The sequence below is a fragment of the Xiphophorus maculatus genome, chromosome 10 (assembly GCF_002775205.1).
Source record: "Xiphophorus maculatus strain JP 163 A chromosome 10, X_maculatus-5.0-male, whole genome shotgun sequence".
In the NCBI taxonomy this organism is placed as follows: Eukaryota; Metazoa; Chordata; class Actinopteri; order Cyprinodontiformes; family Poeciliidae; genus Xiphophorus; species Xiphophorus maculatus.
The window spans coordinates 1275688-1299396 of record NC_036452.1 but is presented as its reverse complement, the minus strand read 5'-3'; the positions used below and the strand labels follow the sequence as shown (position 1 = coordinate 1299396).

At 42.9% G+C, this 23709-nt stretch overlaps 1 protein-coding gene across 2 annotated transcripts; it reads left to right on the top strand.

The window, feature by feature from the left end:
- Positions 1-1099: 1099 nt before the first annotated feature.
- Positions 1100-17588, top strand: LOC102237730 (sorting nexin-29). 2 transcript variants are annotated; one of them, XM_023341112.1, is made up of 13 exons: positions 1100-1641; positions 2909-2973; positions 4847-4899; positions 5696-5820; positions 7350-7530; positions 7601-7671; positions 9208-9540; positions 11595-11985; positions 12527-12639; positions 12729-12825; positions 12907-12974; positions 16822-16885; positions 17287-17588. In XM_023341112.1, the coding sequence occupies exons 1-13, from the start codon at positions 1635-1637 to the stop codon at positions 17543-17545; spliced, it is 1827 nt and encodes a 608-aa protein (XP_023196880.1). In that variant the 5' UTR covers positions 1100-1634; the 3' UTR covers positions 17546-17588. The 2 variants fall into 2 exon arrangements, with proteins under 2 accessions (XP_023196880.1, XP_023196881.1); XM_023341113.1 differs by having other exon boundaries at positions 1103-1641; positions 9208-9471; positions 17287-17587.
- The last annotated feature ends 6121 nt before the right edge of the window (positions 17589-23709 follow it).

Below are 23709 nucleotides of genomic sequence, written 5' to 3'. Positions count from 1 at the left end.
TCTGTAATCATTAGTCAACACAGAGGTGATGAATGATAAGACGTAAACTTTGCACACAACAACAGCGGTTTGCTGACACATTCAGAGACTACTGACTGTTTTTACTGCTGGCCATCTGTAGCTCATTTACAGATTCTGGAGGAGTTGAAATGAGTGAAGTGCTTCTTTTTATCTGCATGATCTGATCATTTATCATGGAAGTTGTAAATGCTGCTGCTGAAACAAAACACTGAAGCAGAAAACTGTTATCAGCAGCTGCTACGAGCTTTTGCTTTCTATATGTTCCCTATTTAATGCAGAAATACTAAATTATTGCCTGTAATATATGTCAAATCTAAATTAACGATGAAACAAACCCACATAGAACTTGCTTAATAACTTGTAAAATATTGTTAAAATTTTTGTGTGAAATTAAAAGTAGTGTAAATATCACATTTCCATCTTGTTGTTTAAACCATTAAGGATTTAAAGTGTAACTGAACTGAGTGTTTAGCCCCGCCCCCAGTGTCATCAAAGTGGGCGGAGCTTACATGCTCTGGGGGCGTGGCTAAGTGTGGGGATTTTCAGATTCTTTAGTGACCTTTTTTCTAAAAGCGACAAGTCTATCGATTTTGTTTTTTCTGTTTTTGAAAACTTTTATGATGACGTGAAACACCAGACGTTCATCCAATAGAGAATTTAAGACTTGAATACTGCTGTGCACAGACGTTCTCCATTGGACCTGACTCAACCAAGAAGAATCAGAGTATTTCATTTATGCCACCAATGAGAAAGATGAATCTGCAAAGTAATGCTCAATAATATGCATGCCACACTTTTTAGATTTTCATCTGTGAAAAAAATATAATTGTATTGTATAATTATTTTCCATGTAGAATACTTTCCAGTGTGTTATTCTGCCACATAGTATAATAATAAAATGCTTTGTAGGTGGTATGTTATCCTCATGTGAGGATTTAACAGCTGGTGGCTCGTTACATTATTTTAGTAAGTGAACGTGTTATTTTTTCTATAAAGAGGAACAAAAACCTGAATCTGACATTAGTTTGTCATGTTTTTAGGCCACATGAAGCAAATGGGGGAAATGATAGAAAGAGGAAAACAATTTTAGACACCAAGAAGAAGAACATTTATTCATCTGGACCGCAAAGAACCAGCAGAACAAACCTAAAGCGACGGAAATCAGTTTTTCAGGTAAAAACTACAACTCCCAGCAGCGCTCGTCATCATATGACCGGAGTGTGTTTGGTCACGTGACCCCGCTGTCGTCATGTGAGTGGTCAGTTTCAGTTTTTCGCAGTTCAGTCACAGGCTGAACTGATTATACTCTGATAACTTTTGGTTTCTGGTCCAAAGCGGCTCCCGGTTCTGCTGGCACGGGACCGAACGGCTCGGAGTTCGGCCTCGGAACCGCGTCCATCACGGCCCGCCGGGTTATTGGACCGTGAAGCGGCTCCCCAGCAGGCCTCGCTGTTCACCGAGCGAGCATCAGCGCTTTCGCCGCTGTTGGGTGGGTCCAGGTCGGCTACGGCGGCGGCATGGAGCCGGGGCACCGCTAGCTTGGTGCTGGTTCTGGGAGATGAGAAGAACCGTTTCCTCCGAGCCATTTCCGGTCCAGGAGGTCGGATGTCAGGATGTACGGTGAGTTTCTCATCCAGCCAGGGAGGTTCTGCTCCAGCAACCCGCTCAGAGCTAACAGAACCAGAACCAGCTACTTCCTGCACACGTTCAGCTCCAGCTGCTTTATTCTGTGGTTCGGAACACTTGGGCTCGGTTCGGTCAGACTCTGCTGCTGGGAAATGAAAGCAAAAGTCCAACAACACCGACACAGCGCTCGGGTCACCTTAACAACAGCAGAGGAACATTCAACTTTTATTTTGAAAGGAAAGGTCCAGGTTCTGAACTTTAAATCCACTCGCCACGTTTTCTTCCTTTAAAACCAGTAAAACCATTAAGAACCACAGGACAGTTCAGGTCAGGGTTTAATTTTTAATAGAATTTTAATTTAATGGAGACAAAAATTCTCCTTATGAAATCACATGGCGAAAAGCAGCCAATCAGAGTTAATTTTAATGTTTGTTTATATTTTTAGAGTCAAATGAATCCGTCATGTTTTGGACCGAGGAAGCCGGAGAAACCGCGAGAACAGCAACCCTCTGCAGAAACTATTTGATATTAGTATTTTATTAATTTTTATTGAAATTGGGTTTTATTTGTTTTTATTCATTCCATTTTTTTACTTCTAATATTCATTTATTTGAATTATTTAGTTTGTAGCTCTTTGATCAGTGCCTGCTGTCTTTAAAGGGTTTTATGATTAAAATCGGCTCAACTGGATGGAAACTTTTAAGTTTTTAATGATTAAAAAATCTTTCCACAGTTATGAAAATCTTCTTACAGCATAAAGTTTGGCTGCAGCCCAAAGAGTTTCTTTAATTTCAAATTCAGTTCAAAAATACTTTATTGAATTCAAACGGAAATTAAATCTTCAAATAGAGATTAAACAGTTAAAATTCACCTGTTTTTGCTCAGAATCGATTTTCTTTTCTTTATTTTTTCAGTGGAGACATAAAAAAGCTACAAATTTCTTTTAATGATTCAAACTCTTTAAACTTTGAATCTTAGATAATTTTTCAGCTTTTAAAAAAAATTAGAATTCTTTATCTGTAGAAAAAATGTAAATTTTTTGGTTCTGCTGCTTGATGATTTTGGCTCATGTGATAAAAAGTTTGGATCCCCTGATTAATGAGAACCTCAGTAACTTTTAGAGGTTTATTCAGCAGAACCGTTTCTGAGCCCAGAGTAACTTTGTTCTGTTTTAACGGAGCTTTCAGGGAAACTGCCTCCATGTTTCTCTCCTCTTCGTCCCTCATCATCATCATCATCAGTGTGTTTCCTTCCTCTGCAGGAACTCAGCAGAATGATGCCAAGAGACAGAACCTCCAAGAGAGGCTGCTGGACGCCGTCAAACAGGTGAGTTAGCGGTTAGCGTTAGCATCCTTCCTACAGGAAGCAGCAGCGGTTCAGTTCAGTTGAGCTCTGGGAGAAATATGATGGTAAATTCTGAATTCAATGGATATGCAGCTGCAGAACCGTCTGAAAGTATTCACACCCCGGGAACATTTTTACAGCGATATGAAGCTACGATATAAAGCGACGATATGCAGCAACGATATGCAGCAACGATATGCAGCAACGATATGCAGCTACGATATGAAGCTACGATATGTAGCTACGATATGAAGCTACGATATACAGCAACGATATGAAGCAACGATATGCAGCAACGATATAAAGCTACGATATGCAGCAACGATATGAAGCTACGATATAAAGCTACGATATGCAGCAACGATATGCAGCAACGATATGAAGCAACGATATAAAGCTACGATATGCAGCAACGATATGCAGCAACGATATAAAGCTACGATATAAAGCTACAATATGCAGCAACGATATGCAGCTACGATATGAAGCTACGATATAAAGCTACGATATGCAGCTACGATATGAAGCTACGATATGAAGCTACGATATAAAGCTACGATATGCAGCAACGATATGCAGCAACGATATGCAGCAACGATATGAAGCTACGATATGCAGCAACGATATAAAGCTACGATATGCAGCAACGCGTCTTCGCAGCTTGAAGTTTGTTTCATATTTGAACGTCCAGACAGAAACTTTTGCTCATTCTCAGTCAGGCTGGATGAAGTTCTTCAAACTTGAGTTTTTTAAAGACTCATTTCAGAGTCTTTAAAAAACTCTGAAATGAGTTTCAGAGTTTTGAGGCCTGACTAGTCCAGGCCTAATCAGGTCTGGACTTTGACTAGGCCATTGTAACCCATGAATCAGCTTTGGTCTAAAGCAGTGATCCCCAAACTCCGGGCTGCGGACCGGTACCGGTCCGTGGACCAATTAGTACCGGCCCGCGCAAGAAATAATTAAATATTTCCGTGTTATGTATTGAGTCTGGAGGATCTTTTATTTTGAAAATCCTTTAACTGGATTCTGTCGGTTACGTCTTGAGCGGCAACATTGAGTCCACAAACAGCATCGGTTTCGGTTTCGGTCTCCTCCCTACGGGCCCACTGGTCTAAAACATCCCATAATATAATATGAACCTCCAGTCTTTAGGTTTTCCTCCGTCCATCTTCCCATCAACTCTGTTCCTCTTGTTCCTGCTAAAGAGCATTCCCACAGCATAATGCTGCCAACACCATGTTTCACTGTGGGGAGATTTTCATTTAAATCCAAAAGTTAAAATGTGATTTTATCTCTTCCTACAAAACTTGGGACTAATTTAATAATAATAAAATGTATTTTGCTTTTCTGCCAACCCTGTCAAACTGAGATTAACTTTCTTCTCTGCTTTGTGTTGATCTGTTTGGTAAAACCTCAATAAAATAAACTAAACTACAGTTTAGGGTTTTAATGTGATAAAATGTGGATCTGTTGTGATTTTACTTCCTTCACCTGCTGCTCACACAGACAGGAAGTAGAAAAATGTTTCCTGGGTCAATTTTTGTGAAAATTTGTGAGAAAACATTCTGGGAGGATGAGGATGAAGAGCAGATGGTCTAACGTGGGCGTCACCATGGCAACGTGAGCAGGTTGGGTTCAGGTTGCAGAGAAAGCAGCGGCTGATCAAAGCCGAACTCTGATTGTTCTGCAGTTTTAACTCGCGTTGGTTCCTGCAGGAAGCTGCTGTGCTACACTTTGAAACGTCAAGAAAATTCAAACTGGAAGATCACAAAAATTTTTACTGAAATCTGTCCTGGTTCTGCTGCCTGCAGAGCGGGAACTTTCTCATGTTTTCATTCCTTTCATATCTCTGCAGTGCCAAATCCGCTTTGGAGGAAGAAAAGAGATCGCCACGGACTCAGACAGCAGGTAGAGCAGGTCCAAACGGGAAACGTTTGTTTCAAACAGAACCAAACTTAAAACGTTTGTTTCAAACAGAACCAAACTTAAAATGTTTGTTTCAAACAGAACCAAACCTAAAATGTTTGTTTCAAACAGAACCGAGTTCCAGGTTAAAACAGATTCAGACTGGACCATGTGTCTCTTTTCACCGTTACATTAAGCCTGAAAGCATCACTTCAGCCCTACAGCAACAAGTTCAGGAAGTTGTCGACTTTTTTTAAGATATAAAACCCGACTTCATTCTGTGAATTGTCTTAAAGGGACGGTATCATCTAAAATCAAAAATGTTTTTATCTTTTCATCATGTTACAAAAACAAACCGGCAGCGTTGCTTTGATTCTTTCATGTCTGAGAAATCCTTTAATCTCCATGGCAACCACTCAGCTGTTCAAAACGCCTGAAGTTTATTGATCTGAGAGAATCTGTTCTTGCATTATTACGTCATTATTGCTTTTATTACTGGAAAATGGAACCAAAACAACAATATCATCATTTATTGTGATAACTTCTGAGATGATTTATCATTAAATTTATTATGACGGACCTTCTTGTGACATGAGCAAAAATTTAATGTGTAAATATAAATATGGGAGACAATTAGTGTCATAAGTTTCATGTTCTTTCTACGCCTTTTTGGACTGGATATGGAAGTTTTGTGTTTGTAGGTTTGATATATTATGATATATTTAGTTATTTTATTAATTATTATATTTTTTGCTGTCCCAGTAACTGAAGGTTTAACTGAAGCGCTCTGTGTTTGCAGGGTGATCTGCCTGTGCGCTCAGTTCGAGGCGGTGCTGCAGCACGGCCTGAGGAAGAGCAAAGGCCTGGCGCTGACCGCTGCAGCGCTGAAGCAGGCCGCCGGCTTCAGCAGCAAGACGGAAGCAGGTGAACGCATCACCAGCATCACCAGCATCACCAGCATCACCAGCTGCTGAGAAACAGGAAACATCCCACTGGATGTTTCAGTTTGTTCTTTGTTTTGAAGGCGTAAAGCCTTGAATTATGCAGGAACCGAGTTGGTCTGAGGAAGCAGACCTTTGGAAAAGTGTTTCACTTGTTCACTGCAAAAAACACAAAATCTTACCAAGTATTTTTGTTTAGTTTCTAACGCAGATATTTATTACAGTTAAAATGAGACAAAACTAACTATAAGTAACTTTTCAGCAAGATATAAGAGTTTGTTTAGGTAAATAATTCCCTAATATTTATGAAAAAACTTCTAATTCCCCTGGCACTGTTACCTAGCAACCCCAGCCAAGCCCAGCCTGTTACCTAGCAACCCCAGCCTGTTACCTAGCAACCCCAGCCAATTATTTACGTGATAATTCCATAATTAAATAATGAAGAAATTATTTACGAAAACTACAAATACTTATTTTATAGCATTTTGTACATTTTGAAAACGGATGTTTTCCAGCCTGTGTGTTTATTTTTTTCTTTTATTAATATCAGATTTTATTTTACTGATTTAAAATAGATTCCAGTAATCTAAAATCTTCTACATCCTGCTGAAAAGTTACTAGTAAGTTAGTTTTGTCTTATAATAGTTTATTTGCAGAGAAACAAAATAAAATTCTTGGTAAGGTTTATTGTTTTTGCAGTGTGGTGCTGTGGTCAGGCTCCTCTGAGGGACGCTGCGACGCCTCTGCAGCTTTGCTTTCTGCATGTTGAGCTGTTTTTTCTGAAGCGTTTATCTGCCTGGTGTGAAACGTTTCATCTGTGTTTCACTCAGCAGATCATAATGACTTACAGGTTCAGCTGGTTGGCTCTTAACACTCATCAGGATGAATCAGGCAGGAGTCGAGTCGAGCTGTAGCTTGCTCAGGTTAAAGAAGTTTGTATCAGAATGAGTGAAAACAAAAAATGCTTTTAAACCCTCAGGTGGGAAAAGTTCCTCATATTCAGCCTTTCCTGGTCCTGAGGAGCGGATGGAGTTATTCTCTGTAGGGAAATTCCTTCTTGAAGACGAATAGCATTTTGCTTTTCCCAGGACAGACTGAGAGTATTGACTGACTACTCCTAAGTACTCCAGATGACCACCACTGACAGAAACAGACTTCTTTTATTGCTGCTGTTGGTTTTAAGTGTTTATTTTGAGCCTGTCTGAATTGTTCCTGTGTTTCCTGTGAATTGGGGCCTGCAGTTTGTCCTGAGCTGGACAATAAACTGAATTAATTTTCTAGACCCGGTTCTGAAAAACAATAACAATAAACCTTTTCTAGACCTGGTTCTGAGGTCGTCCTGTGATTATGCAGAGCAGCGGCTCGTCCCAGAAACCCGACTTCAAACCACTTTAACTTGCATTTCCTGTTTCAAGGGGAAAATAAAACTCTGGTTAAAAAAGGTCAATATCAGCAGCTGAGATGAAGCTATCTAGCATTAGCCAGCATGGCTAACGTTTCCTCCTCCTGCAGAGCTGACCTTCTGGCTGAACGTGAAGGAGCAGCTGAACCGCCATGAGCTGCAGCGGTTCTACTCGCTGCGCCACATCTCGTCCGAACTGGGCCGGGGCCGGGCCTGGCTGCGCTGCGCCCTGAACGAACATTCGCTGGAGCGCTACCTGCACACGCTGCTGGCTGACCGCCCGCGGCTTGGGTTAGCATCCTGCTGGTTCTGGTACTGGTCAGCTGGACGGATTAACAGGTTCTGGTTCTGTCTTCTCTAGAACTTTCTATGAAGACTGGGCTTTTGTTCTGGATGAGGAGAGAGCAAGTATGCTGCCAACCATGGCTGCAGGTGAGCGACCGTCTGTCCAAACATGAAGAAATGTTAATAAACATAAAAAATATATAATTAAGTATAAATAAACATATTTTGGGCAGAGTACTTCGAAGACCTCCTCAATCCCACCAACATGCCTTCCATTGAGGAAGCGGAGCCTGGGGACTCTGGGTTGGGCTCTCCAATCTCTGGGGACGAGGTCGCCGAGGTGGTTAAAAAGCTCCTCGGTGGCAAGGCCCCGGGGGTGGATGAGATCCGCCCGGAGTTCCTTAAGGCTCTAGATGTTGTAGGGTTGTGTTGGTTGATGTGACTCTGCCAAGTCACATCAGGGGAACATCGGGGGCAGTTCCCCTGGATTGGCAGACTGGGGTGGTGGTCCCCCTGTTCAAAAAGGGGGACCGGAGGGTGTGCTCCAATTATAGAGGGGTCACACTCTTAAGCCTCCCTGGCAAGGTCTATTCAGGGGTCCTGGAGAGGAGGGTCCGTCGGATAGTCAAACCTCGGATTCAGGAAGAGCAGTGTGGTTCTGGTTCTGGTCGTGGAACACTGGACCAGCTCTACACCCTCAGCAGGGTCCTGGAGGGTTCTGGGAGTTCGCCCAACCGGTCTACATGTGTTTGGTGGACTTGGAGAAGGCGTTCGACCGTGTCCCTCGGGGAGCCCTGTGGGGGTTCTCCGGGAGTATGGGGTACCGGGCCCTTTGATACGGGCTGTCAGGTCCCTGTATGACCGGTGTCAGAGTCTGGTCCGCATTGCCGGCAGTAAGTCGGGCTCGTTTCCAGTGAGGGTTGGACTCCGCCAGGGCTGCCCTTTGTCACCGATTCTGTTCATTACTTTCATGGACAGAATTTCTAGGCGCAGCCAAACTGTTGCTGAATCAGCGACAACGGGGCGACTGATGTTAACCGTGCAGACATGACCCGGTGGGTCGGTCCAGCTTCTCACAGGAGAAAAGAAAAGCACAGCGGTTGATTTTCAGCCCGTTGCTCAGGTTGATAACATTGGTGGATAAAATCGGCCCAACACTGATTTCCCAAAATTAAGGAAATCGGCACCAATAAATCGGCACACTCCTATTATAAATATATGAATACAAATTTAAAAATATCTGAAAAATATATAAAAATATCTATAAATATATGACTAATATTGAAATGTAAAGTATTTAATTTTACAGGAACAGGAAGTGAGAGCTTAAACTTCACTTCCTGGAAATTCATAATGTAGATTATGAATCTTTATAATCTATTTTATACAGACTCATTACTGGCTTTTTTTCTGAGGTAATTTATAATATTTTTGGTTATCGCTCATTAAACTTAATGAAGGTTCTCAGAATGTCACTGAATACAGACGTGGATTTTCTAGGACACTTTTTCCCTCCACTCAACTGTTGACCATAAAAACATTTCTGTTTGAGAATTTATAGTTTTTTTTGTAAGTTTCAAAGTTTTGTTAACTTTAAGATGAAAAACTATAAATGTCCCTTTTTCAACTGAATTAGTGGATTAAACCTGACCCAGATATTCTGATTTCCTGTTTCCCCTCCAGGTTTGAACTCCATCCTGTTTGCCATCAACATCGATAACAGCGACCTGAACGGCGGCGCGCTGCGCGGCGGCGGCGGCTCGTCCGTCTCCAGCCTGCTGAAGGAATCCACGCAGGGCATCGGCAGCCTGCTGAAGGAATCCACGCAGGGCGTCAGCTCGCTGCTGCGGGAGATCAGCACCGCCACCGCCGTGGTGCCCGGCTTCACCCCGAAGCCCGGTGCCGCCTCCGACCCGCTGCCCGTCCTGCCCCGCAGCGCCTCTGCTGGTAGGAAGCCGCGCTGCGTCCTGGAAGTAACCGGCCGCTCTGGTTCCTCTGGATCTGTGCCACAGCTTGGTTAGGAAACGATGTTAACGTTTACAAATTTAGCTTCAACATATTGAAAACATGTGTAGTTTATGCTGAACATTCACTCACCTCTGGGTTACAAATGCTTGATGTATCAGAGGGAGCTGCAGGGCTGGCCAATAAACATTGATGACACGTTATTGGTATCAATAGAAAACACTTAAAATAATATTGATCATTTCACTGAACTCTGATCCAGAACCGCACGGCATTCTGGGAGATGCTAGCTAGCAACAACTCGTTGTGTAGCAGCAGTTTTTTATATATATATATATATATATATATATATATATTAGTTTTTTCAGAATATAACATACATAAATCATACATGAGAGTATGAAGCATATATATATACATATACACATATTCGCGGAGACTTACATACACATGCATGTATGCAACAAAATCCTGTATGAAAGCAGTATACTCTTATCAATCTAGTAATAAAAATAAAGACGTACAATAACCAAAAAAAAAGAAAGAAATAAACATTTATAATAACAAGTCAGGAAAATTATCTAGAGAGTTGATTACACTGCATTGAGCACAATTTCTGCTTAAGGACGTTATTACCTGTCCGTAAGGTGGCATACTAAGAAACTGAGCGAGTGTCGGGGTCGACCTTGGATCGAGAAAGATGGTCCAAAACCGGCTGCCAGATACTACAGAACTTATTAGAAAAACCCACAACATCATATCGTAGCTTCTCCACATGGAGAATCTCAGTAAAGTCGCTCAACCACATTTTAAACTGAGGAACTTTGTCAGTTTTCCAAAGTCTCAATATTACTTTTTTGGCTATTACCATTCCATACACCACCGTCGTTTGCATAGAAATGCTGCAGTTCCTCAAAGAAGGAGAGCATCCAAACAATGCAGCCTGGGGGTCAGGAACCAACGCGCATCCATAAACCTTAGAAAACAAGTTGAAAATCTCACACCAGTAATGAAAGAGCTTGGGGCATGTCCAGGACAAATGAGACAGGGAGCCATCCGCAGACTTACATTTATCACATTTTGAAGATGTCGAAGGAAATATTCTGTGCAGTTTAACTTTAGAATAGTGAATTCTATGAAACACCTTGAACTGAATTAACTGGTGTCTTACATTGATAGAGGATCTGAATCATCCCAGACTCTCATCCCAGACTCTCATCCCAGACCTCACTCCCAGACCTCACTCCCGATCCACAAACCCAGCTCCTCCTCCCATGCAGCCCTCAAGGAGTCTGTGGTAAAGTTCATTCGCTCTGCAAAGACACCAACAAAACTCGTGATTAACTTTTTCGATCCTGGAGAGCCCAGCACAATTTTGCATAATTTATTTTCTTCCGGGAGAGTTATGAAATTTGGAATATTAGTTCGAACATAGTTTCTAACTTGCAAATATCTGAAGAAATCCGTATCCGGAAGGGAAAAGTAGCAGCAGTTTCAAGTTGCCCCAACATGCTGGGCGTACTTCACTCCGCCAAACACCGGTTGGTTTCTACGACTGCAGACGCTCCGACCCGGAACAGGAACCGGGCCAAACTGCTTTACTCCTCCTTTCTTCCACTCTATCACTCTTTCTTTGTCTGTCTTTCGTTCTTTTGCTCACACTTTTCTCCTTCTTTCTTTGGCTCTCGCTCTTCTGCAAGCTTCTTCTGTGGTTTTCTCTGTGACTGAAGTGTAACTGGGTTCAGAGGAGCGGCTCCGTGTTCCCCAGGAAGCCGACCTGCTGATGCCTGCGAGCCGCTCTGCCTCCCACAGGAACAAACTGTTTATTTTCTGTTTGAAATTAATGTCTCAGTCCAACACAGTTTATCTTTCTGGTCATATTTATGTGGCCGCAGTGATTCCTGCCGTTCGGCACCAAATCGGCTTTCTATTGATTTTCCATCATGGAGTTTCTGATGTCAGCGCCTGTTTCATTTTTCCATGTTTGTTTAATGGCCAGAAAACTGAAAGATGAATAATTTGAATCATTTGTTGTAAAACGTTTTTAAAGAAATCAAAAGTTTCTGTAAATTGAATTTGAGTTTCTGGTTTTTGTCTCGGCCCAGACTCTGGGCTGAGGAAGGAGCGACGGAGGAGGAAGAAAATCACCAACATCATTTCCTTCGACGACGACCTGGACGGCGGGGCTGAGGATGAGGAGGACGGCGATGAAGAGGCGAAGGCGAGGAGTCGCCGCGGCGCTCCGGCTCAGAGCAGCGTGGAGGAAGGCATCGACCCGCTGGAGCCGCCGCTGTCCGGGTCTCCGGCCCAGAACGGCGTACCAGAGCCGGGGGACGCGGGCTGGGTCGGGTCGCCGCAGCCCGGCCGCACGGCGCCCCCTGCTGGACCACCGCTCCCCGACCGCCAGAGCGCAGAGAACGACGAAGAGGAGGATGACGAAGAGGAGGAGACGAGGAAACCCCAAACTGAAATCCAGGACAGACTGGTCTCTGACCAGTGAGTCTAAAACAAACCGCAGAACCACCAGCCTCTCCAGAACCTCTGCTTGATTTGGACCTCAGGCGACAGAACCACAGAAAGTTCTGCATCTGGGAAGAGGAAGGAAGTACAGGGATGCAGCCGATGTTAGCGGTTAGCTTCAGAGGCGCTAAGGCTAGGTTAGCACAGAGACCGAATCTGATACGTTTCCTCTCATATCCGGCTCTTTCGGGTCGATCTGAACCGACCCGTTCAGACCTACGACCTGGAAATAAATCAGGAATATTGACGATAATATCGGCTGTTCGTGCCGATATTATCGTCCTCGCAATATTTACCGATATTATAGTTAATCCGATATTTTCCAACAAGCTGCAGCCTTCAACTCACTGGTGGAAAAATTTGATCTGGTTTGTTACAGAAATTTAAATTTAGATAAAAAAAACATTAGTTGATGGAGGATTCTGCAGGAGATTTGGTTCTGGTCCGGTTCTAACTGGTTTGGTTCTTACTGGCCCGGTTCTAACTGGCCCGTTCTAACTGGTTGTTCTGGTTCCAGGCTGGTGGTGGGCAGCCTGTCCAGTGTTTCCACCTGGAGTCCGGTCCAAACCGTGACCGACCAGACCAGCGCCGACATCCTGATTCCTGTGAACCCAGCGGACCCTGATCCAGGTACCGGACCAGTTCTGTGTAACAGAACTGGTAATCTGAGGTACTTTCCGTGGCGGCTGGTCCTTTCAGTTTCACTTCTGTTCCTGCAGTGAGTTCTGTGGAGGAGGCGACCGGGTTCCCCGCCCCGTGCCGCTCCACCGGGTTGGCGGAAAACTGTGAGGCCGGCAGAACCCAGCTCGCCTTCAGGTCGGGTTCTGATGTTTGGATCGGCTGCAGCCTGACCGAACTCCAAACTAACCATCTGATTGTTCATCTCTGTTGCTGCAGCATGGAGTCCAGTCCGCCGGTCCGGTCCGGTCCGCCGTCCGCTGGGCTGCCGGACTCCATGACGGTCGGTGAGTCTCTGTTTTTATTCTGGGCCGACTTCTGGTTCTGTGTGTTTCCAAACCGGTTCTCCTGCTTTCATCCGGGTTTCCTGAAGCAGCAGAACCAGAACATATTCTGGTTCTGCTGCTTCAACATCTTCTGGTTCTGCTGCTTCAGGAAACCCGGATGAAAGCAGCAGAACCAGAATGAGTTCTGGTTCTGCTGCTGCAGAGGCATTTGGACCATCTGAACCATCCCAGCAGTTAAATCCTCACTTCCTCTTTAGGTTCTGTTTGTTAGCTTAACCAATTTGACCTGGTTTGACCCGGTTTGATCAAACTGGACTCGTGTTTTTAGCCTCTGCTGGTTCTGCGTTTTCCTAAATCACTTTCTCTCTGAACGTTTTCTGTATTTAGTTGAATAAATTAAATAAAAGCTGATTTTGGCGAAGCTTCGTCTGGATTAACATGATTCTAGTTGTTATAAAATCTTGGCGGTTAAAAGATGAACACTCTGTTCGTACTTAAGATTTTCTATTATGAGAAAATTATGTGGTGATAATTTTACCCTGAATGAAAACATAAAGTCTCCATCTGCATCTCCACCTGTGCTTCTCTCACTGCCGGGTATTTATTCTTAATAAAACACCTGCTTATTTTAAAGGTTAAATAAATAAAAATCAGAGGTTTTTCATGCTTGACCTGCAGTCAGGGCCTCTAATGGGCCCCGGGCCCCACTTTGGACACCCCTGCCTTACAGGAACAAACTGAACTGGGTGTGAAAACCTGGAGGAGATTTCCTGCTGCTTTGACTCCGATGAACCACCAGGTGGCACTGTGTCCACGCTGTGCAGCCGTTACTGTATCTACTGTAAATATTTCCTCTCTGCTCCCGCGGAAGCAGAGGAGCCGTGGATCTGTTGACTTTCATTCAGCCTCGCCTGCGTAGCGAATCTCCAGAGACGCTTCAGTCGAAACGAAGAAAACCTGAAAATATCTGCAGCACAGAAGCGTCTGTTTACCGTTAATCTGAGTCAGGCTGGATTTATTCACCTGCAGCTGCAGCAACGTTTCCCACTGCAGTCTGCATCACCGGGGCTCAACGTGAGGTCCGGGGGCCATTCACGGCCCCCATGATCTCAGTTTGGACCTGGATGTCAAAAATATGAGAAACAAAAAATAGATTCTCTTTTGTTCACAAAGTTTTTTCATTAATATTAATCTCAAAGCAACTAAAAGCACAAACAACGACCTACTTTTCCTCAAATGCAAATCTTTCTTCTTAGAAAGGAAAACAATGGTTTCAGAAAATGTTTATTATGGTCCAGATTAATAGATGGCCGTTTTCAAGATCAAATAGAAAAAACTCAAATTCACTTCACATTTAGTTTTTTTAGTGTTTGAACTTGATTAAAATGTTTATAAAGTTAATTGCAGAATTAACTTTATAATTCTGCAATTATAAAATAATTAAAATAATAATTTATATAATAATAATTAATTTATAAAATAATTAATTAATTATTATTAATTAATAAAAATAAGAAACCCTTTTTCCTGTTAAGTTATTGAATAAATATGATCAGATCTGAACGTCAGATGAGTTCATCAGAGTTCCTCTCATCGTTCATGGAGCTTCTCTAGAAATCTGGACTGTGGACGCTAACATTAGCATTAGCTGCTACATCCTAGCAATCATATGCTATTTTAAGCTAGCATAGCTTTTGATAGGCTAACTGCTGTTAGCATAACTTGAACACAACAATAGTCTCTTCCATCGTCCAATCAGATCGTTTAGAAGCAGAAATGAACCCAGAGGGAAAAGAAACAGCTGCTGTTGGTGGATGTAGCTGTGCGTCAGATTTATGGTCGTACCAGAAACATGTGAAGACAAAGGTTCCACTCAGAACTTTGTGAAAAAAGTGATAATTGCGTTAGAATTTTTTAAATTCTAACACATATTTAGAATTCATATCGTATTTTTTGTTAATATATTTTGGTTAAAACGACACAAGCCTGCATTTTGCCCTCTTTTCGTGACCGATGTGGTTTTCCTTGGAGTTGGAGCTTTCTGCATGCTGGATTCTGTCCGGCTTCCTCCCACAGTCCAGAAACATTAATTGGTGAGAGCCTGGTTGTTGGTCCGGTCTGTCTCTGTGTTGGCCTGGTGACCATCCATAATCAGAGGGGGCGTCTCCGTCCCCCTCGGCGTGTCGGACCCTCTGCAGCCGTTCCTGCTCCTCTGCGACCCGTTGGTTCTCCGCCGGCGGTTCTGTCCGCGCGGCGCTGATTTCTACTTCACTGTTGGTGGACAAAGTGTTTGGCTTTAGTGATTTCCTGCTGGATGTGGCAGCGTGAGGCCGAGCGGATCTCTGATTGGAGGCAGCGGCTCTGATTCACAAGGCAGCGTGATGACGAGGCCCGGTTCTGCTAATGCTGCTATTACCGGACCAGCAGAGTTCTGCTGAACGTTTAGACTCTTGGCAGAGGCCATGACAAGCTTCATCTCCCATCACCGGTTTTCTCTCTGAGAGAAGAATGAAATTGTTCCATGTTTGAGGTTTTTTAGTAGCTGTTGTGAATCTAAAGAGCGACGCGCTCGTTCCTGGAAACCAGAGCAATATGTTTAGTGGTCCCTCGGCAGGTTATCTGGCAGCAGGTTAGGAGTTTAATTTAAAGTCAAACTGATGATGATGATGTTCTGTAACTTCTGAAACACTCAGCATTTCATTCTGGGCCACGCAAACATTTTAATATCATCATCAGAAACTGATGTTTTATTAAAGGCTAAAATCGTTGTGTCAGCGAGTTTCTGCCATCTGGTTTGATCTGATGCAGCTTTTCTGTCCTGATTAAACCGGAGAGAACAGGAAGGTTTCCTTATTCCTATAAACCTCTGCAGCAAACTATTTACACCCTTGGAGATCCATTTTATACGTATATCAACAATTCACTTTCAACGCTACAAAATAAAATAAGAACTTCTCATTTTTGTTTTCTTATCCAGCTTCTTGAATCCTTTCTCTATTTTTGTTGCTCTTTTGAATATTGTCCAACTTTTCTTAAACATTTCTGTTTGTTTTTTTAAACAGAAATGGGAAAAATGCGTCAAAGACTCGGGACGTCGTTCCCACCAGGAAAATTGATTCAGATCCTTATTTATCCTAAATGTGAATTAAATGTTGTAACTCAAATAATCTTTAGAGTCGTTGTGGACGGCTGCAGCCCGTCTGCCCGGCCTCATGCGGTTCGCTGTGGATCTCCAGTAGCAGTCAGTGTTGCAACAAATCTGAAGAGTCCTCTGAAAACTGTTGCTCTGGCAGTTTCATGACTGTCCTGACATGCTAACAGCAACAGCTGTTAGCTAGCTCTGCTTATCCTCCTCCTTTGCTTTTGCCGCTCCTCTTTAAATCAGCCGAGGCTTCTGCGTATTTTCCTTATTGACAAACAAAAGTCTGTTGGAAAATAATTTCTGGTCATGAAACAAATGGACGTTGAGATTTGATGATGTGAGAACTATGGCAAGCTGTTTCCAACAAAATCAGTGGCATCCTGCGCATGTTAAAATCCTGAGATAATGTGAAACTGCTGAACTCTGGTTTCTGAATCCTTACCAACATCACTAATACAACATTTTTTACTGGTTTTTCTGGCAGGAAATGACAAGTTTCCGTTGCTTAGCAACACAAACGCTCAGTCGTTGCTGCTATTCCTGATTTCTGCCGAATCACAGAAACAGGAAGTCTTTAAAAACCCATCCTGAGTTTTTCCTTCTCCTTGTTGTTTCTGTTTTAATATCTGAACTGTTTGGACGGTAATATCAGTTGTGGTGAGTAAAGCAGTGAAAATGCCTGATTCTGGTGTTTATTTGTTTCAGTGGAGCTGCGTCAAGCCATCGTAGCCATGATGAACAGGAAGGACGAGCTGGTGGAGGAGAACACGTACGTCCCTCTAAACCTTCCCCCAGAAAAACATTCAAGACGTTTTATTCAAGAAAAATCTTTGATTTCTTTGATTTCCCAGAATAAAAGCTCAGGTTCCCTGCAGCATGTGGGACAGACTTTTAAATGCCGTTAATCAGAATGATTGTGAATCTGTCGAGCAGCATTTCATTTCTCTGTGATTTGCAACAGGCTGTTAAAGTGATGCAGACACATTTGTGTTAATGAAGTGGTTTTACGTCGGGGCTAATTGTGATTCATTGGCTCGTTTCGAGCGCCAATTAAAACGGCATTCCTCTAATCTATTGTTTATGAAAACAGCGTCAGCAGAACGGCGGAGGTAATTCCTCTGAACGGTGGGATGTTTGCTAACGCAGGCGTGACCTGCTGCGTGTGTGCAGGTCGCTGCGCAGCCTGCTGGATGGCGAGATGGAGCACTCAGCCGGCCTGAGGCAGGAGGCCGAGCTGCTCAAGAAGAAGCTGGCAGAGCTGGAGGAGAGGCACGGGGCCAAGGTCCAGGCGCTAGCCAGGTACCGCTCTGCACCACAACCTCAACAAGAAGGCTCTGTGTGTACAGCACCAGCCCACAGCATCACACTGCCAACACCATGCTCAGCAATGTGGTCGCAAAGTGTCACCAAGCATGTTTCTTGTCACTGAAGTTTCTGTTGAGCTGAAAGTTGCAGAGTTTCCAAAAATTATACTGAACTAAGAGCTGAAATACTTCCAGGTATTTTTCCTTTAATGTGTTTCCGGTCAGCAGTGCTGGAGAAACATTTCATTGGAAAAATTTAGAAAACTATCATTTTTCTTCCACTCTGCAGCTGTGATGTTCATGTTGGTCTCTCACAGTCAGTGATGTGGCTGATTTGTGACCAAACTCAGGACTTTAACCTGGTAATTTCATCAATTAATTACTCAAATTAGAAACATTTTGACACAATTAATTTTTTCACGTTTTTTTCAGTTTTTTTTTAATACGTTTCTGGTACGACTGTAAATTGTTTGCTGTACATCCTAACAGCAACGGGAGCCGCTTTTCTGTGGGCTGGTGACCTTTTGACCTTTAAACTTTCAGTAATGGTTTCAAAACAAAAGCAGCCCAAACGTAGCAGAGTGAATTTGTTAGATTTGAGTAGTGTTGGGGGGGCTTGCTGACCTTTCGTGACCTCTGGAAAACATTTCTTAATATCTGTAAAGTGATAGCGGTTCGTTTACCCCGTTGGGTGGTGGGCGGCGGGTCAGGATGGAGCGAGGTCCGGCTCTGGAGTGGCTCTAATGGAGGCTGCTTCTCTAACGAGGAGTGGCTTCATGCCAGCTGCAGCGTTTGGGTTAAACGTTTATTTCCAGCACCAGATGGTCCGTTCTTCCAGCAGGAAGCCAACAGTTGTCGGCTAATTTTAGCGCTTTTCTGTGTGGATGCTCTCCGAAAGCAACGCAGCACCTAAACCCAAGGAGGTGGCTGACTGTGTGTGTGTGTGTGTGTGTGTGTGTAGCTGATTGGGCGTGGGGGTGGCAGAGGATGAGCGAGCCTCCATAGATAGATCCCAGTCTGACGCCAGCACAGTGGAGTCGGCTAAAAACGGGCCGCTGCTCATTTACTGACTTACTCACGCAGAAAAATCAGAAACGGAACAGAACCTGTCCAAACCCACCCAGCAAACTCACACACAGCGTTCACTGGACCTCCTGCTGACAAACGTCCAACCTCAGAGACACTCTGAGGAATGAATGAATGAATGAATGAATATCTGCAGGATTGGCAAGTTCAAATCCACTTTTTTTTTTATCTTTCCATGTTTTTTCCTCATCAAGAACAAACCTGATACTTAAATCTCCAAGGCAACCATTCGGCTGTTAAAAGCCTGGGTGGACCTAGCCCCGCCTCCGAGGCACAGCTCCGCCCCCCTCTCAGCTCCTTCAGACTAGCCAGCAGCAATTAGCAACCAGCTGCTGAGCTCATTATAGGAGCTGCTGCTCAGAGCAACGCTGGTAGAAACCTTAAAGGGTTAATAGAGGAGCCATGTTGGGACGACTTCCTGGAGGCGGAGCTTCAGGAAGTGCAGGAGCTTTAAAGAGACAGAGACCCAATTTCAAGGAGTTAAATTATGAAGTAAAATTTTCTTTGTCACATTTGATATATTGAGCATTTTTATAAGAATTGAAGGTGACATAGTTCCTTGGTTGTTATAAAATGTGCCTGAAAAACATGATTCCGCCCCTTTAATGCTTTGGTTTGGCTGCTTCCTTCCTGTAAACCAGAAATGACCATATTTGGAGAAGCAGGGATTATTTTTGAGGATGGGCATATTGTTTATCATTTATTGTGAAATATTCTTACAAGAATTTTGATTTACTGTTCTTTTATTAAATGCCAAACAATGTTAAATATATACATATAAAACTGAAAGTATTATTGGTCATGTCTCTGATAATAGTGTTGTGAATAAATCCAGATTAATGATCTTATTATGATGTAGAGTTATCATTCAGCCTTTTCAGGAAAAAAAGACTTTAAAGGAAGAGGTAATGAGTTTAGTGTAACCTTTCTCTCCATCTGCCAGCGTGGCGGCTGCTACAGAAACCCAGACTCTGAACCAGATCTGAATTGGGTGTGATCTCCATATGCCTTTAAGGCGCTGTGTAATCCCGGAGCGGCGGTGTGGTTCTGAGGCCCGGCCCCGTGGTGAGCGGACCATCTGCCGCCCGGCGCTCTGCTCTCTTTCTGCCGCCGGCCGTTCTGGTTCTGAATGTTTGTTTCAGGCCGTCAGTAACCAGGAGATTTGGACCAGTCGGGTTCCTTCTGCGAAGGATTAAACAAAGTTCACTTTCTGGCACGAAGACGAGTCTGAAAGTGGAGCGAGGAAGCCAACGTGTGTGTTGGGCGGCGGTGATAAAATATGAATCACGATTATTAAAACCTCCAGCAGCCCTGCTGTCAACTTATGGAAAACATTTTCTCTCTGTGTTTGTTTAAATCGCAGACCAATTCTAGAGCCCTTTATTTTTTATTAATGCACTTTATTTAAATAGATTTTCATTTGAGAAACGCTTTTGTTTGTTAGATTTTGGAAAATTATGGATTAGTAATAGTTTTTTAAATTCAAAATTGTATATTTTTTCATGAGTCGCGTGTTTTGAATCTTGATTAGAGTATTGATGTCAAGGTCTTACATTTTTGCTTTCTACCAGGGCCGGCCTAAGGCATAAGCAAATTAAGCAGCCGCTTAGGGCCCCAGGGCCACCAAGGGGCCCCCTCAGTGGAGCTGATTTTTTTTTTTTTAGTAATAATTTCTGTCATTATAATAACAAAAACACACCATTTCATTATGAAGTGATTTGTTTTTACAATAACATATTTTGTAATGTATGTAGAAATGATTAGAAAGACTCACCTGGTGTAAATTAAATGTATTGGAGTAACGCTGAAGAGAAATACATTTTATATGTGTGTAGAGTTGCACTGATTGCAGTTTTCTGGCTGATCCCTGGTTACCGAGCTTTAAAAAGCCTGACCTGCTGATTTTGATTTTGGCTGATATGAATTTATTTTTGTCTGAAATGTTGCTAAATGTAGCAAGAAAGTCACTGAGTTGGTAACAATGGGGTGAATATTGTTAGCTGTAAACGTTCAGATCTGACCTGGTGGGTCGGTCTGTCAGTCAAACCTCTCAGAAGAGGACAGAGGCTGATTGTTAAACCTTTGCTGATGAAAATAAGATCAGTGGATAAGATCAGCTTCACATGTAAGTATCGGCCAATCACGATCCCCCAAAATTAACCCAGAAATCAACTGGCCGATAAATGTGTCCTATATTATACATGCATAGCGTGTTATGCAAACAGCACTATCAGAGATGCAATAAGTTTATAGCAGGTGAGTGAATGATCTAATGATCGGACTGCTGATTGCAGCCGGTCCACATTGTTAGCAGAACTAAAGGGCCCCAAAACAACATTTCGCTTAGGGCCCTATGGAAGCTAGGGCCGGCCCTGTTAACTACTAAAGGTATGTTATCGGCTATCAGTTATTGACATTAGCAATGAGAAAACTATAGGTTATTGGTTTTAAAAATGTTATTGTGCATTTTTAAAACCGATTCTTCATAATGATTTCTGCTTCAGTCGATTGGTGATTAAAGGATCCTCCTGCTTCAGTCTGAATGAGACACTGAAGTGTCTTTTTCACATTTAAGTTTTAAATATGAATCCATGCTTAGAGTGAATCACTTCCTCCCTGTGTCCTCCATTTTGTTTTAACGAAGTGTTACAGAGAGAGAGAGAGAGCGCCATCTTCCTGCGTCGGTCCAGGAGTTTTTAGCTGTCTGACTGTTAAAAAGCTTACTATTCTTTAGCCAAGATTAGTAAGAACATTCATAATTTCTCATCATGTCAGATAACCGTTCCATTAAAGTATTCATGTCGCTTACGGACACAGAAACTGGACGGGAAGTGAACCATCTCTCTGAGATCGTTTATTTGTAAGCCACGCCCACAACCTTCTGACCAATCAGAGCCCGCCTCCCAGGGCTCGATCGTCTGACCAATCACAGCTCGCTGCTCAGAGCGGACCTTCTCAGTACCGGGAGGAACGGCGTAGCTTGGCTCCGCTGTAGCTTAGCTTCCTGTATTAGCCTTGTTTCAGAAGTTCTCCGTCTCCATTCTGTGAACTTTGAACTCGGTGAAGCTCGTGTCCAGCACAGTTTTCTTCCCGGGAATTCAGGTAAAAACCAAAAAGAGTCCAAATATTTCCTTCAACGAAGACGGAACCGCTTGTTGTTTCCTTGTTGTTGCGTTACTTTCGGCGCATGCGTACAGTTCAAGTACCGTCTCCATGGAGACGCCAAACCGCCCCGCGTAGTTACAAAATGAAGACGGACAGAGGATTTCTTTTTTACAAAAAAAAAAAAAAAAAATCAATTTCGGAGAGTTTTAGAATAAATTCTGAATTGTAATAAATGAGAATCTTGATTCTTAATCGCGGTTTCTCCTCCAGACTTTTCTCTGAAAAATCAGCCGCTCTGCTGGGAAACAAAACCAGAATATGTACTTTATTTAATCTCCTCTTCGTTTATATAGTTCTGCTTTTCTGACGCTGTGAGCCTGAAACTGAAGTCAGATTCTTTGTAAACTCAAACTGAAACTGATTTTGCTTTTCACAGCATTAATTGCTAAATTGTTGGATTTAGATTGGAATGTCTTTGAGTTGAGGTCATTTATCTCTGCAGGTTTTGTAAGGAGAGCTGTCTGGTTGTAACGTTGAGCCTGTGCAGGCGTTGATGTGCTGAGTGAAGCTGAAAGCTTCATCCGGTTAGTTTTCTCACACCAACCTTGTCAGGATGGAAGGAAGCAGATAAAAAGATTTTTTTTCTTGCTTAAGCTTGATTTACAGCTCGGTGAACTGCTCTAACATTGCTGGAAGTTACAGGAAATGATATATTTTATTTCATTTGGTTACATCACTGTTGCTGCTGCTTGTGATGACAATCTGCACAACCAAGAACAATAATCCCCTCTGGATTTAGATTTCCATCTCATTTAGAGCTAAAAATGCAGTTTGAAAGTAAAATAAGGTGCTTCAACTGAAATTAGAAGCAGAATATCCAGTTATTGATGTTTGTCACGGTTTTATCAGTTTGCAGGAGGTTGAATCTGCAGATTTAGACGGGATTGAGCTGCAGAGACACGTCGTTGTGTTTCTGAGTCAACCGTTGCTCTGTACCTGCAACTTGGCGCTAAAGCTTTGGTTCTGACCGGGTCGGAAAAGTATTCAGACCCGATGCAGCCGCTGCTGCAGTTCTGGTGGTTCTGTAGGAATGTTTGTGATGATTAAAGCTTCGTCCACATTTCCTGGGAAACTCTGAGAATAAACCATTTTTTACTCCGTCGTCTCACTGAGTGGCTGGATTATTGGAGCCGCCAGCGAAATTTAATTCACTCTTAAAGGCCAGTTATTATTGGAAACCATAATGTGATTTATCAGCATCACTTCATATTATTTGGTTTATAATTTACAAAACTGGAAAGAAACGAGGCTTTGAATTTCACAACACAAAAATAACCAGAGAAAGAAAACAAACGTAGGTCATTATGACCATAAAATCTCAGTAACTTTGAATTATTATTATTATTATTATTATTATGAAACTGCTGCACAGAAACTGTTTCTGATGGCTAGAAGCCGGTTTTAGGTTTTGTTAAAATTATTAATTCTGGGGCGTGCCGTGGTGGCGTAGCGGTTAGCGCGGCCCGTATTTGGAGGCCTTGAGTCCTCGATGTGGCCGTCGCGGGTTCGACTCCCGGACCCGACGACATTTGCCGCATGACTAGAGCCCACAAAAAGACCCCCTGGAGGGGTAAAAAAATAAATAAATAAAATTATTAATCCTGAAGGGAAACTATATGTTTTTGTATCTCATGTAATTACAGAGTTACTGTAGATCACAGGTGTCAAACTCCAGTCCTAGGGGCCCGCTGCCCTGAAACGTTTAGATGTGCCTCTGCTGCAGCAGCTGAACAGAATAATCAGGTCATTAAGGCTCTGAGACCTGAGCTACACCAGGAGGAAATGAAGCCGTTTCATTCCAGGGTTTTGTTCCAGAGGCTCATCTAAAACCTGCAGGACAGCGACTGGAGTTTGACTCCCCTGCTGTAGATGATTGTGGGCAGGAAGGGTCTCCTGTAGCAGTCTGTATTACAACGTATTTGAAGAAGCCTCTGTTTCTCTACATCTCATGAATTGGATGATCATGGTTCTTCATAATTTTATTAATTTTGTTTGTTTCTCCAGTTGTATTTATTTTCCTCAACCAGCTCCATTTCTT

Coding starts and splice junctions, on each gene's coding strand:
- LOC102237730 (XM_023341112.1), top strand. Junction 7,531..7,600: donor GCTGACCGCCCGCGGCTTGG/GTTAGCATCCTG, acceptor TGTCTTCTCTAG/AACTTTCTATGAAGACTGGG. Junction 11,986..12,526: donor GACAGACTGGTCTCTGACCA/GTGAGTCTAAAA, acceptor TTCTGGTTCCAG/GCTGGTGGTGGGCAGCCTGT.